Genomic DNA, 14290 nt, shown 5'->3' with positions numbered 1-14290 from the left:
ACACTATTCCTACCGACACTTCACGTATACCTATTCCTACCGCGGCCGGTCAAAATGACTGGTCTTTTACAACTTATATTTTTCAGTATTGAATGCAGACCAATAGCCAGCTTGCAAGTATAAAAATATATTTTCTTTTTATTCAAGTGTACATAATCTACATTTTATTCTTTTTCGCCGCATTTTTTACAAATGAACTTCTCAACTGTACATTTTCCGCATACGTACTTTTTACATTTTAGACAGATTTTGTTCGTCTTATTATCTTTACAATACCTTATCTGACATGTTATCCGTTCACGAGAAAACTGTACTTGTACTTGCGATAGGTATTGGTTGATTTTCTTTGCAGAGCTCTTGTTGGTATTCGATGGCAAGTTCTTCTGCCAATTGGAATAGAAATTCCTGTCTTGTAATTTCTCCTCCCGTAGTTTCTTTATATAACACCCATGCATTTATCCCGGCTAAATCCAAGATATTAAAAAATACTTGCACAGGCCATCTCCGAGATTTATATTTTACCGAATAATTTCTGGCCATTTTGGTCGGTCACATCTACGCCAAATTTGGTGCTATTATACAATTGAATTGTCTCCGGTGTTCGGGTGTCATTTTCTTCAACTTGTACGGAGTTGTGCATTGAACTGAGAATTAGAACTTTCTTTCTTGGTTTGGCTTTCTAAATTGTCAACATACAATTATTTGAGCGATAGAGTTTGGTTGAGAAAAGTGCCATGTCTTTTTTCAGTTTTGCCAGTCTTGGTAGCTCTTTTCTATTTGCTCTAATTGTCCCAACAATCGTAGTTTTTTTTTTGCTAAAATTTTTTTGCTAAAGATAGGCTTGTAAAAAAGTTGTCCGTGGTTATATCTCTTCCTTATCCTACATACGATTCTACTAATTTCATAGTGAAAAACTCTTCAAGAGGAACTAAGGGTTCTCTACTTTTATCTTTTCCCAAATATGGAAAGCCGTTTATTATATATTTGCTACGTACATGGGATGCTAACCAAAATTTTATACCAAATTTGTCCGGTTTATTGAACATGTATTGAGTGAATCTACACCTTGCTTTCGTTGGAAACAATTGTTCGTCCATAGTAATATATGGTCCTGGTTTATAACAATTTTGACTGTTGTCAATAAACTTGTACCAAACTTCGGAAATCATAGCAAATTTATCGGTTTGTAACCGTTGGCTTTGTTGGTTTCTGTCGTCAAATCGAATAAATCTCATAATCTCCGTAAAGTCATGTCTACTTATAGTATTTGAGAAAAAAGGCGGGCCCTACTTTTGATTCCATAGAAGTGCTATATATATATTCTTAGCCTCATATGCGCCGCGTGCATACAGAATTGCAAAAAAAAACACTGCTAACCCGATAGTCGAGCGAGAACTGTAGACACTTTGAAGTGCCGTAAATCATTTTCTGGAAGGCACTTCTCGAATGAAATCGTACCACAACTACATTACCTTTCCTTTGTAACGACTTTATAGTTTTAACATTGAGTCTTACAGAGAAACTATTACAAAAATGTATAAATCGTACTACCGGTCAAATGACCGGTCGTGGTAGATAAGACAGACCACAAATTTTTCTCAGAAAAATAAACAATAAAAAAATAATTGAATATTGAAAAATGTATCAAACATATATATAAGGAAAAGTCGTAAAGTTTAAAGGTGATTCACTTACGTTGAATGTAGGAAAATCCAATTGAAAATTTAAAAACGGTCATTTGACCGGTCCTGGTAGGAATAGTGTTAATGAAAGAAGTCGTCCGAGGTTTTGAGATATATTAATTAAATATATTACTTAATATTTAGTCATTATTTATGAAGTGACTTGTACAGTCATTAGTCGCTTAGATTATTTTTTATGCAAATGTATTTATTTGTTTGTCGTAATCATATTTCTTAGATCAGGATTTCAGCTTCTAATATACTTATCTTTCGTTTCTCCCCCCGTACTTTCTGCGTTCTCATCTATGCATGTGCCCAGGTGTTACACAAGTATGGGTGAGAAACAGTTTGCGTGGGTTTAGTTTAAGTTTTTTCCCCTATTGGTGGCGGCTGTTATTTGGCTAGTGATTACACGATGTACTTTACATCTAAGTGTGCGTATCAGGTAGTGTTTATTGTACATCGTTTTGCTATATTTTTTATTTATTTAATACATCATTAAATACTGAAAGCACTACTTCATATCACGTGTAATGTGAAACACACACACATACGCGTTTCTATATTCTTAAATTTATATTGAATATTTCTCATTTTTTGGATAATCGTTTGCATAGTAGAGTTACTACATTTATTTGTGGAAACTTTGATGTACTTGTATATTACTAGTATGCATATATTTGGAGAGGATGAGGTGAGGTCTCCAATAGAGCGTAGATCAGTATCGTAAAACAAGAGTAAGCCGTTTAGGTATGCCAGGTCAGATATAAGTCTTTATTGTTTCTTTCTACAGTCAATTAATTTCTTTCGTCTAGTCGCTTTCTAAGTCGGATTCGAACTGATCGTCGTTCAGCAAACTCCGGCCCGGGGAGATCGGGCCCCCGGCGCGGTGCCAGTCTCGGACGACCGCGGCGTTGCTGAGCGCGCACCGCCACATATATATATGTAAGCGAACGTTATCCGTTCGAATAATCGTTTCAAAGGGACGGTTAAATTTTTTTCTCTTATGTGTAAATCAAATTGTGTTGCTATAAACAAAAGTCTTTTTATTTAAGGTAGTTCTAACACAAATCAAAAGTTATGCAAATTTAATGAATTTTTGTGAGATACTAAAGAAATTATTGAAAGAATACTTCTGCAAAATTTGCGACCGTTTCACCGTACCGTTTTCAAGATATCGTTTATCAAAAATTGCGAATTTTGCATACGAGCAATGGCTTATACACTATGAAATGAGCATTTTTCAGATATTCAGTCACCAAAATGTATAAAGGAGTAATGAGAAATTCTTGAAATTTTGCAAAAAAGTAGTTAAGTATATGAAGAATAACATATATTTTACTGTAAATTTTCCACCATACAGTAAAAAAAAAGTATAAACTCTTAAGGAAATTGTTTCGAGGTTAGAAGAACGCGTTAGTGAGCACAACGTCGCTTTCTCACTAGTGACGCGACATGTGAAAGGGGAGCAGTGATGCAGAAGCTTTTGCTTGTCTGATTGACAAAGTGCCGTAAAATTATCGGGTTCTCAGTAGAATTATCGTACGCACGGAAAAAAGTTACAATCTGTAATTTTTGACTAGGTTAACATAGACTTTTTTCCAGATTTCCAGATTTTCTTAATACAAAAGTGCACAAAATGTATAAAAGGTACATTTTCCCGAACTTGATGACCTTTTTTTTATTTTAATATTAATTTTCTAGATTATACTATAATATTAGCTATGTAACAATCAATAAATTAAACTTTCAGAAAAACATAACACAAATAATACCAATAAATTAAATTATTTCAATAATTTAACACAAGCATTAACAAAATAATTTGGCATAAATCAGTCTTCCATGTCGGACTTTTCTAAAATCACTTCTTCCTCGTTATTGTTTTTATCATAAATACTTTTCTTTTCACTAACATATAATGATTTCTTAACACTAATCATACCAAGACTTAATATATACCTATTTCTACCATAGCGGGTCAAATGACCCGACTTTATGTTTCATGCTTGAATGTATGAAATATGGATGTTAGGAAGGAAATAAAAATATAAATTAAGTTTATTATAATTAAACAAAATAGTATGTTGAGCATTTCTATTACAAAAGCAAAAAATAAAAATTTTTAATTCATAGTTCATCGCATTTTTTACATATAAGTGTGTCCATTGTACATTTTCCGCAAACATATTTTTTACATTTAGAGCAAATTTTGTTGGTTTTATTTTCTTTACAGTATCCTATTTGACATCTTATACGTTTATAAGCATCTGTAGTAGACTTAGGCAACGATCCTTTCGTATTTGTTTCTTGTTTTGGTTGTTCACGGGCTTCTCGAAAATCGGCGCCAAGCTCTTCTGCTAGCTTGAGTAAAAAATCTTGTCTCGAAATATTTTCTCCTGTCGTTTGCTTGTACAAAATCCAGGCATTTATGCCAGCTAAATCAAGGATATTGAAAAAACTTGGAGAGGCCATCTGCAAGACTTAGATTTTGTAGTAAATTTCCTCGCCATTTGATCGGTCATGTCTACACCAAATTTGGTTTTATTATAATATGAAACAGTTTCAGGTAAACGTTTATCATTGTTTTCTACTTTAACGAATTTATGTTTAGAACTAAGTAAAAGTACTTTTTTTGTTAGCTTACTTTTATAGATTGTAAAAGTACAATTACCTGTTGTAAAAATTTTCGATGAAAATCGTTCCATATCATCTTTCTTTTGCTTCGCAATTAGTGGTAATTCTCTTTTATTTGACCGAATAGTTCCAACTAACGTAGTTTTTTTGGCTAGGAGTTGTGTTGCTAGAGATTTGCTTGTGAAGAATATGGTTCATAATCCGGTGGTCAATTATCAATGAAAATGCAGTACTAACTTTACCTTTCATTATATGACGTTTTGCATATCCTGTTGGGCCTACTTCTTGCCTGAAAATGTTATGAAGTGGTGCTCTTCCAGGTGTGCCACCTACTTGCATTTGTTGCCAAACAGATTCATCATTCGCAACATTTTGTTCATTTATTTCTACTTCACTTTCTTCCGAGCTTGAGAGTAATCTTATTCTTTTTCGGCCACTACATACATTCACAATATTTTCCTCTTCATCGTCAGTATCTGTAGAATCAAACTCATTTTTATTTGCAACCAATATATCTTCATTTTCAGAAAATTCATCTTCACTAATTTCTGAAAACTCTTCGCCAATATTATTTATATCCTCTAAGAACTTGTACTGTCTTGTTTGCTTCGACATTTTTCTGGGTAAAAAATGACCTGTATTACTATAGCTATCAAAATAAAATATAAGCTAGGTACTTACCAAGACTTTCAATTTTTGCCACTTTTTCTTACACTAAAAAGCTATTTTTAATCTAAAATTTGATATTTTCTTGAAATTATTCTGAGCTATTTTCGTTGAACTACTTTACGCAACAGTCTTTGGAAGAATGTGCAACTTACTGACTACAAATATGACTCGATAATCTCATAAAACAAAAAAATTCTCTCCGGGTCAAATGACCCGTTGTGGTAGATATCGGTATACAACAAGGATTACTCAGAATAAACAAAACAAAACAAAAAAATTTTTATAACTGTACATTAATTACTTAGAAAAAGTCATGAAGTCAAATGTGCAAACGCAATAAAATTATACGTGCATTTTCAATGCAAAAGTTCAAAATGGGTCATTTGACCCGTTATGGTATGTTTACTGTTAATTAAGTTGTATTCGCGTTGACTAGGTTCATAAGTAACACAATTTAAATTTACTCTTTGACTAGACAATAACAACCCATTAAGCGTTTCAATAGAAAACTTATTTCAAATCTTTGATTTAATTTAATTATTTTACTAAAAATACGCTCAAAATCTGCGTTTGACAAAGGTAGTGACGTCATACTTAAAAAAAAAGAAAATTAGCTAGATTAAAAAAAAAACAAATTTCGTCTTTATCTTCAAATTTTTTTAATTTGTGCCAATATGAATCTACAGGGTCCGTGACTTTAATATTTTCTGGTAAATTGAAGTTACGTAACTGTCGCCACTCATCGTCGATTGATTGGTAACATTCTTTAGGGACAAGTCAAGGTAGTTGTCGTATTAGTGGTAATAAAGAAGGTGTTATATTTCGAGTAAATTGAGCAATAGCTTCTTCAGGATCATTAATAGATAAATTTTTAAACTCTTGGCCTACACGATATCTACCAATTGCGCGAGCTATAATACGCAAGAAATTCGTTCGCGCGCCGTGCCATTCAACTGTTCAGCCGTGTACCCGAACTGGCGCAAAGTGTATACTTTTCGTAACATATATATTTCAATGCAACGAAAGGAATTGTGAAATAATAAACAATGTTTAGGTACAAATAGTAATTTTAATACGTCTAGGAAGTAATCATAATCAATTGATCAGTTGACAAAAATAATTTATTATTTCAAAGTAGATAATGAATCAATAACATTTAGAATAATGAAAATTAATAGTCTTCAACTGTATGATATCTTTCAAAACAATGAGGTACATGTAACGCAACGCGACAGTTCTTACATTCCCACGTAGTTTCACATCTTTTCTTATGTTTGGTACAGACTTTGCAAGCTCTCGTTGGATTTTTTTTCAATGGCGTGGGATCAATATGTTTCGGAAAGTGACCCCAATTTTGCGCCTGTAGCCTCATTGGTATATCCCCGTTCGATAATGGTTCTGGTCTATTATAATTTTGTAATGGCACGGTTTGTAATATTCCTTCAGCTATTCGAAGCCTGTACTCAGTGTAATTCTGTTTCTTTCCCATAATGGTTTTGTTGTACAGAATATATGAATTCAAAAGGGCCATATCGCACATGTAAAAAAAGATTTTTCGGTACCCCTTTTATGAATTTTCTCATAATAGGGAAACTCGCTAATACCTGATCCTGGCGATCAATACCAATCATTCCCATATTATAATCTATAACACATTTTGGCTTCAAAATAGGGCTTAGATGACTTCCGTTTTGCGCAATCATTTCTGCACTTTCGTGCTTTGTTGAAAGCATATGGACGTCTCGTCTATCTTTCCATTTCACCGCTAGTATGCCATTGCAACTTCTTATTATACAGTCTCCTTTTTTCAATTTTGCTTTACCAAAATCTCCCGGCATATTTTTTCTCTTGCAACGTACTGTCCCAAGAACGTTTGTTCCATTTCTAACCAAAGTTAGAAACAATTTCGGCGAAGAATACCAGTTATCTATATATAAGTTATGTCCTTTATCTAGTACTAATTGCAATAACTCCATCACAACAGTTTCAGATGCACTGTATTCAAGACTTGTTTTATCGTTTCCTGAATATATTTTAAAATTATAGCAGTAACCCGATGATGACTCGCAGAGTTTATAAAATTTAATTCCAAACCTCGCCCTTTTTGAAGGATTGAATTGTTTAGAAGACATACGTCCCTTAAATTTCATCAGTGATTCATCGATCGCGATATTTTCTTCCATTACATATATGTCTTTAAATTTTTCATTAAAATAGTTTATCACAGGTGTCACTTTACGTAATTTATCACTGTTGTCAGCCGTATCGTTATTTGCAAAGTGGAGAAACCTAGTGATTTGTAAAAATCTTCTTAGTGGCATACATTTTCGGAATATGGGTGTTTCTATAATGGCTCTTTTAGACCTGTTCATCTGGATTTTCGGTTTCTTTACTTGAGCCATTATGATGCATAATGCAAAGTATATTTTAATTTCATTGCGATCTACCGGCATCCAAGTTTCATCAATTATCCTTTTTGTATGTGTATGGCTTTTTATTTTTTCTGCGTATCGATTCGTTTCCTGAACAATATTATCCCAAAACACATTGTCGAATATTATATTAAAAAAGTCTAACTCTCTTTTACTTCCACCTAATTGGTCCTGAATTGCTGCTGTTATGCCAGGTGTTTGTGTATACTTCCAGATTTTCGGCTTGTTATTTTTTTCTTCCCAAAACCATTGCGCTGGTAATTGCTGATAAGTGCTGTCTTCATCATCGGAATCATCTTCAATTATTAATCTTCGTGGACGTTTTGTTACAGGAACAATAATATCACTGTCCTCACTATCATATTGAAAAGGATCTGTCGAATCAGAATCGGCAATAGTGCCACACTTCTCTTGACTACCATCACAATTAGATATCTTTCTTCTCGGCATGATGGGTATAAGAGTTTCTTAATTCTTTATACGAAGTTATATTTGAAACGTCTGACAGCAACGAAGCTTTACGGGCAACTAAAGTAAGAAATCATCCAGTTTCGTCAGAAACAAATGAAAAAAAAAAAAAAAAAAAAAATACTGACCTTACAATCAAAGGAAAAACATTCGATTGCGCTAACTGTTCGGTCTAATAATAACACGCGGCATAGGATACACAAATTCCTCACCACGAGTCTGACTCGGGGCTTTTGTTTATGACACAAATTCTATCTACTACTTCAAAACATTTTTTGGACCTACAAATAGTAGAAATAATATATAAATTTTTTTTTTGTTACTATCCTTCTATGTCTATACATAAATCTTATTATTTTACTTTTTTGCAAAGTATTGAGTACATTATATTGGTTGACAATATTATTCTCAGAAAAACATGATGACGATTGATTGCTGACTCCATTCTCATCAAATACTTCCGATAGCGGCTTGTTTGGTGGTAATTTACTAGTTTTATCAAAACTGAGTGGATTTGTTAAATAAAGTGTAGGAACTGCATTACGTTTTATAGAAGATTTAACAACTCCAAAAATTTTTGATTGACAAATATCATCAGCTTTGAAATGTCTGGAACATATGCAAGTTCTTTTTACATCATTATTTTCAGTTAATCCACAAGCATTTAGCCACTTCAAACGTATCTCCAAATTTTTCGACAATCAAAAATTGATCAAATTTAAATATTATTAATAACATAATAAAGGATTTCATCTAAAAAATTAAAAATAATTTGCACTTACTGGAAGCAAAGAAATATTGTCAGCTCTCGACGCTTTTCTATCACATAAATAATACAACTTCACCATTTTTCAATAACTGATTGTTGGAAAAAGAATATTATTTAAATAAAAACAAAAGTTTTTTAAAATTTATAATTGTTTTTTTGAATTACAATAATAAATATATTTGTAAACAGAATCATAACCACAAAATTATTCCGCTCATTCTTCCCCCTCTATTAATATCATGGGGAATTCTCAAGCATGCGCAACGTGAACCAGGTATCTGGGACGAGAGAGAAAAATAGTATATGTCGGCACCTTAATAGTGGGACATTCCTTCCCATTTAAACTGTCCATATAGAAGTATTACATATATGCATCTTTCACATTCGTCAATTGTTTTCACACACACCCTACACTTGCACTCTTTATCTTTCTCTCACTCTTACATATATATTTGTGGAAGTTGGAGGTGTTCCGTCCAAAGGTCGCGCAGCGTGGCTAGTTATTGACCACTGCAACTGACCAATCACCGTCGCCGGACTAGGGCCAATGGAAACTTCCTTCTTTACACTAGTGATCCACACAGAGAACAGAAGTGACCAATAGAAATAATTGAACAAGCACACGACGAAAGAGACACAGAGAATTTTAACGGTTAAAGCGAGATATCTTAGAATTCACGGGAGTGAAGAGAATATCGACTGACTGGAATAATGTGCCGCACACGAATGGACGAGATCGATCCAGCTTCCGCTGAATCCTAGATCATCAGGGCGCGGAGGACGACGCGCCGAGATCACGCCACGTTGATCCGCCAATCAAGGCCTCGGGTCGAGATCACGCCACAAGCTCCGGCCAATCCGGCGCTGCCACCCTCTGGACCGGCTACGTGGCCGAGCGGATTTTTCCCCCACCGGAAGCGCGCATTTCCGGCGGTTGCTAGTGACCTGAAGGTTGGTGCCGGTATACAGAGAGGTGTCAGCACCGTCCTGGTGAGAAGCGCGCCGCAACCTGACGAGTCGACCGAGAGGTGTCAGCACCGAGGAGGTGTGGGACGCCACAGTCACTCCCCCCTCTGGACCGGACGCCGGAGGCGAACGGAAGACTATGTTCTTCGTAGGATGTTCGGTCGATGACGTCTTCGAAGTTGGCCGCTGCTGGAGGTCGCAGGAGGTGATCGAGTGGTGGCGGTAGAAGTTGTTGGTGGCGAGTTGATGACAGGTCTGGAGGTCGAAGGCGAAGTCTGCACCGTAGGTGGAGGTCCGGAAGCAGCCGTAGGACGAGGAGACGACGACGAAGCCGGAGCCGATGTCTGTGCTATCGCGTCGAAGGTGTCGAGGTACGCTGGTTTTAGAGCGTCCGTTGAGACAGTCCGTCCCGAGCCGTTGACCTCGATGACGTAGACCTTGTCATCTATGCGGCGAAGGACCCGATGAGGTCCGCTGTAAGGCTGTTCTAGGGGTCTTCTGACGGTGTTTACTCGAAGAAAGACGTGCGTACATGTCCGCAGGTCTTTGTAGAAGAAAGGACGACGTCGAGAGTGGTCAGAAGCCGGAGTGGCACTCAGGGCTCCCATAAGGGACCGAAGACAGCCGATGAAGGAGGTGTGGTCGACAGGCGAGCTGCACGGCGCGAAGAAGGCGCCGGGGATCCTCAGCGGCGTGCCGAAAACCATCTCCGCTGGCGAAGCCTGCAGATCCTCTTTGTAGGCGTTCCGGAGGCCGAGAAGCACGAGTGAGAGTGCGTCAGGCCAAGGAGCCCGGGCGCACATAAGCGCCGATTTGAGCGTGCGATGAAATCTCTCAATCATGCCGTTAGCTTGCGGATGGTGAGGCGTCGTTCTGATCCTCGTGGTTCCCGAGACTTGAGCAAGCGCAGCAAAGAGAGAAGACTCGAACTGAGTGCCCTGGTCAGATGTGATGGTGAGCGGGCATTCTTTGTCCGCGATCCATGCCAACGTAAAAGCCTTAGCGACGGTCTCTGCCTGTATGTCCTCGAGCGGAACAGCTGCTGGCCATCTGGTGAAACGGTCGATGATAGTAAGGCAATATCGGTAATTCTTTACCTGAGGCAGCGTGACGATGTCGACGTGGACATGCTCGAAACGGCTCTCCGTAGCCTGGAAGCGGGAGAGCGCGGCACGATTGTGCCTGGAGACTTTCGAGCGCTGGCACGGAAGACAGGAACGTGCCCAGACGGTGACGTCCTTGCGAAGACCGGGCCAGACAAACTGCTGCGAGATGTCCCGTACCGTGGCACGGACACCGGGATGGGCGAGACCGTGGATGGCCTCAAAGGCGGTTTGCCGAAGAGTCCGAGGCAGGTAAGGCCGGACTCGACCGCCGTGTGAATCGCAGGCCACCTTGATTCCCCCAAGGATGAGGCGTTGGATGTTGAGGGAGGTGCGTGCTGCGAGCGATGGGAGCTCGTCGTCGCGAGCTTGTGCATCCGCGATGGCCTCGAGACTGAGCGCTGAAGGCAAGCTGACCGTGGCGCAGACAGGAGCCGCTGCTGGAGGCGATGAGTTGTCCAAAGGCCGATCCGGGACGGGAGTGTCCTCCAAGGTCCGGGAGAGGGCGTCGGCAACGACGTTGTCTGGGCCGCTGATATGCTCGAACTTGACGTCAAACTGGAGCAGGAAGTCGAGCTGCCGTTGTTGACGTGGAGAGGCCTTATCCGAGGGCTGGCGGGCTGCGTAGATGAGCGGCCGATGATCCGTCACCACCGTGAACGGACGACCCTCCAGGATTCGCCTGAAATGACGCACAGCGAGGAAGACGGCCAGGAGCTCCCGATCGTAGGTGCTGTAGCGGGCCTGCGTTGAGGACAGCGTCTGGGAGAAAAAACCGATCGGCCGCCAGACTCGTTGACACGCTGCAGCAACGCAGCGCCGACGGCCGAGTTGGAGGCGTCGGTGGCGAGACGAAGCGGGGCGGACGGCGAGAGGAAGGCTGTCTCCGTGGCTGTCGCGAGGCTGCGGCGGGCGTCTTCGAAGGCACGGTCAGCTTCATCGTTCCAGATGAGCGGTCGACGGCTGCCGACTGGAAGACCTCGGAGGAGCTTGTTGAGCGGAGCCTGGGTGTGTGCGGCACGAGGCAGGCTCCGCCTGAAGAAGTTAAGCATCCCCAGAAAACGCCGCAAGCTCCTTGGCGTTGCGGGTTTTTGGAAGTTCCGAATCGCAAGGACCTTGCGCTCCGGAGGACGAATACCCCTTGAAGAGATCCGATAGCCCAAGAAAACGACGCTCGGAAGTCCGAGCTGCAGTTTTTCGACCTTGAATGAAAGTCCGGCCTCCCGCAAGCGAGCGAAGAGGACCCGAAGATGGTGAAGGTGCTCTTCGTGCGAGGAGGATCGGACGCAGAGGTCGTCGATATAACAACGGACGAAAGAGAGATCTCGAAGCAGCGAGTCCATAAACCGCTGAAAGGTTTGGGAGGAGTTGCGAAGGCCGAGCGGCATTCGGAGGAACTCGAATAAGCCAAAAGGCGTGGTTACGGCCGTTTTTTCTATGTCTGACTCCGCCATAGGAACCTGGAAGTAGGCCTCCTGAAGGTCGATGACCGAGAAGACCGAGCTACCGAAACTGTCCTCGAGCAAGTCCTCAATGACGGGAAGAGGGTAGCGGTCAGGCAGCGTGATAGCGTTCAGACGACGGTAGTCGCCTGTCGCACGAAAACCGCCGGTGGCTTTTGCCACGAGGTGGAGGGGGCTTGCCCACGGGCTGGAAGACGGTCGAATAACTCCTTGAAGGAGCAGGCGGTCGAAGGTGGACTTAGCCTCGGACAAGCGATCGCCGGTAAGGCGACGCGGACGTTCAAAAACGGGCGGTCCAGCCGTAACAATGCGGTGCACCACACTGCAGCCCTGGAGCAGAGCCCCGGACTTCGATGGCCGAGCGAGATCAGCGAACTCGGCGAGAAGCGAGTCGTAGGCGGCTCGGTGCCGTAAGTCAGACGAGACTGCGACAGAAGCAACCCCGTGGAGGGCGACTTTCCGGAAGTGCAAGGCCGATTCTTCGGCCGAAGATGGATCAACGAGGCGTTGGCGACGAATGTCGACCAAAAGGCCGGAATGGTTCAAAAAGTCAGCCCTGAGGATGGGCTCGGGCACGTCGGCCACCACGAAGAGCCACTGAAACTCTCGCGAGAGACCAAGCGAAAGCGTCAGCAGGTGGCGACCGAAGGTGCGAATAGGGGTGCCGTTGGCAGCGACAAGACGAAGCTCGTCGGAGGAGAGCGATTCCGAGACGAGACGGCGGGGTAGGAGCGAGACTACCGAGCCGCAGTCGATTAACATAGGCAGCCGTAACGAGCTCTCGAAAATATGAAGGCGGTAATCCGAAGAGATGGATAATCGGCCACCGGTTACCGCCGAATTGTTAGGTGGCGAAGTTAGTTTTTTCCACGTGTGTCCTCTCGGAAACTGCGGCTTGCAGCTCGCCGCTCGTTCCCTGTAGTGTATATGATAGTGGCACCAACGGTGCGACGGAGGGAGAGTCCTGATAGTCAGAGGCGGTCTCGAAGATTGTAATGGCTTGACAGCTGGCGACGATGCAGACGCCGATCCCGCCGAAGGTGGAGGAGGCGCGACGGTCGTCGCGGAGGCGGTGACGAGCAGGAGATCTTTACTCGGCTGAAAGCCGCTAGAATCTCCTGCTGTTGGTCAATAGACCGATTGATCGCCGAAGTTAAGTTAGACAGCTCGGCACACACTGCATCCAGCTTTTGCTCCGACGTGCCTGGCCAAGCACAGGGATCTCGCGAGGAAGTAGCAGGTTTCGTGTCGGGCGAGGCGCTGCGGGGAGCACGCCGAACCACACAGATGTCAGGTGGGGCATGCTCCATGAGGCTGTCGGCCGTGGCCGCAAGCTCGTCCAGCTGGGCTGAGCGTAGAAGGCGGAGGAGTTGGGTTATGGGGGGGGGGGAGAAGATCTAGCCACCGGACCCGGAGCACGTCGTCACCGACGGAACTCCCGGCGAGGTGTCGCATCTGTCGAAGAAGTTGAGACGGCGTTCGGTCCCCCATTGACAACCCCGAAAATAGGCTGTGGAGACGCTGATGCATGGTGTCCCCAAATCTGGCCAATAAGTGCTTCTTCAGGTTGGCGTATTTCTCGAACCTCGGGGGGCGCTGGAGAACATCAAACATCTCCTCCGCCGTTTCGGGATCAAAAGCTGCTACGGCCGCGTGATAGCGGTCCGCATCGGAGACCACGTCATTGTGATGGAAAAGCGACTCCATCTGCACGAGCCAGACCTCCGGACTGCGACGCGAGAACCGCGGCCACGGATAGCTCGCGGGGCGCTAAACGTCGGGGGGCGGCAGCAGAGGAGATCGCCGGAGCGGGGGCGGAATGGCCCAAGTGTTCTTGAGAGGTCTCTCCAGGACCGGTCCCTCCAAAACTGAAGCTCCGACTGGTTCGGAAGCCGTCCCAGGAGCCGGGGGGCCGGGGGGGGTTGCCTGCTGGACCGCTTGGGTCAGTTACAGGCGAATCACGGCGAGCAGACGCGCCGGGCGTATCGCCGGTGACGCGCTGCGGGGCTTCTGACCGCGTGATCGGCATGCTATCGATGAAGAAAAGAGAAAAAGATAACGAGAAAGAAAAGAAAAGAAAAAAAAAACGAAAAAAAAGGAG

At 42.5% G+C, this 14290-nt stretch overlaps 3 protein-coding genes and 1 pseudogene across 3 annotated transcripts; all 4 read right to left on the bottom strand.

Moving 5' to 3' along the window:
* Positions 1 to 164: 164 nt before the first annotated feature.
* On the bottom strand, positions 165 to 736 carry LOC149033366 (uncharacterized; annotated as a pseudogene).
* A 139-nt stretch (positions 737 to 875) lies between these two features.
* Positions 876 to 1235, bottom strand: LOC149033365 (uncharacterized). The gene has a single exon (XM_089179799.1). The coding sequence runs from the start codon at positions 1233 to 1235 to the stop codon at positions 876 to 878; it is 360 nt and encodes a 119-aa protein (XP_089035925.1).
* Positions 1236 to 3619: 2384 nt separating this feature from the next.
* On the bottom strand, positions 3620 to 4501 carry LOC149033364 (uncharacterized). The gene is given in 2 exon segments (XM_089179796.1): positions 3620 to 4144; positions 4147 to 4501. Coding segments are annotated over 2 exon segments (576 nt in total). The 5' UTR covers positions 4391 to 4501; the 3' UTR covers positions 3620 to 3812.
* LOC149033363 (uncharacterized) lies at positions 4431 to 4934 on the bottom strand. Its single transcript, XM_089179797.1, has one exon. The coding sequence runs from the start codon at positions 4932 to 4934 to the stop codon at positions 4431 to 4433; it is 504 nt and encodes a 167-aa protein (XP_089035923.1).
* Between the last annotated feature and the right edge of the window lie 9356 nt (positions 4935 to 14290).

The sequence above is a fragment of the Polistes dominula genome, unplaced genomic scaffold (assembly GCF_049000335.1).
Source record: "Polistes dominula isolate Pdom_NZ unplaced genomic scaffold, Pdom_raw_medaka contig_334, whole genome shotgun sequence".
In the NCBI taxonomy this organism is placed as follows: domain Eukaryota; kingdom Metazoa; phylum Arthropoda; class Insecta; order Hymenoptera; family Vespidae; genus Polistes; species Polistes dominula.
This window is presented reverse-complemented; position numbering and strand designations above follow the sequence as displayed.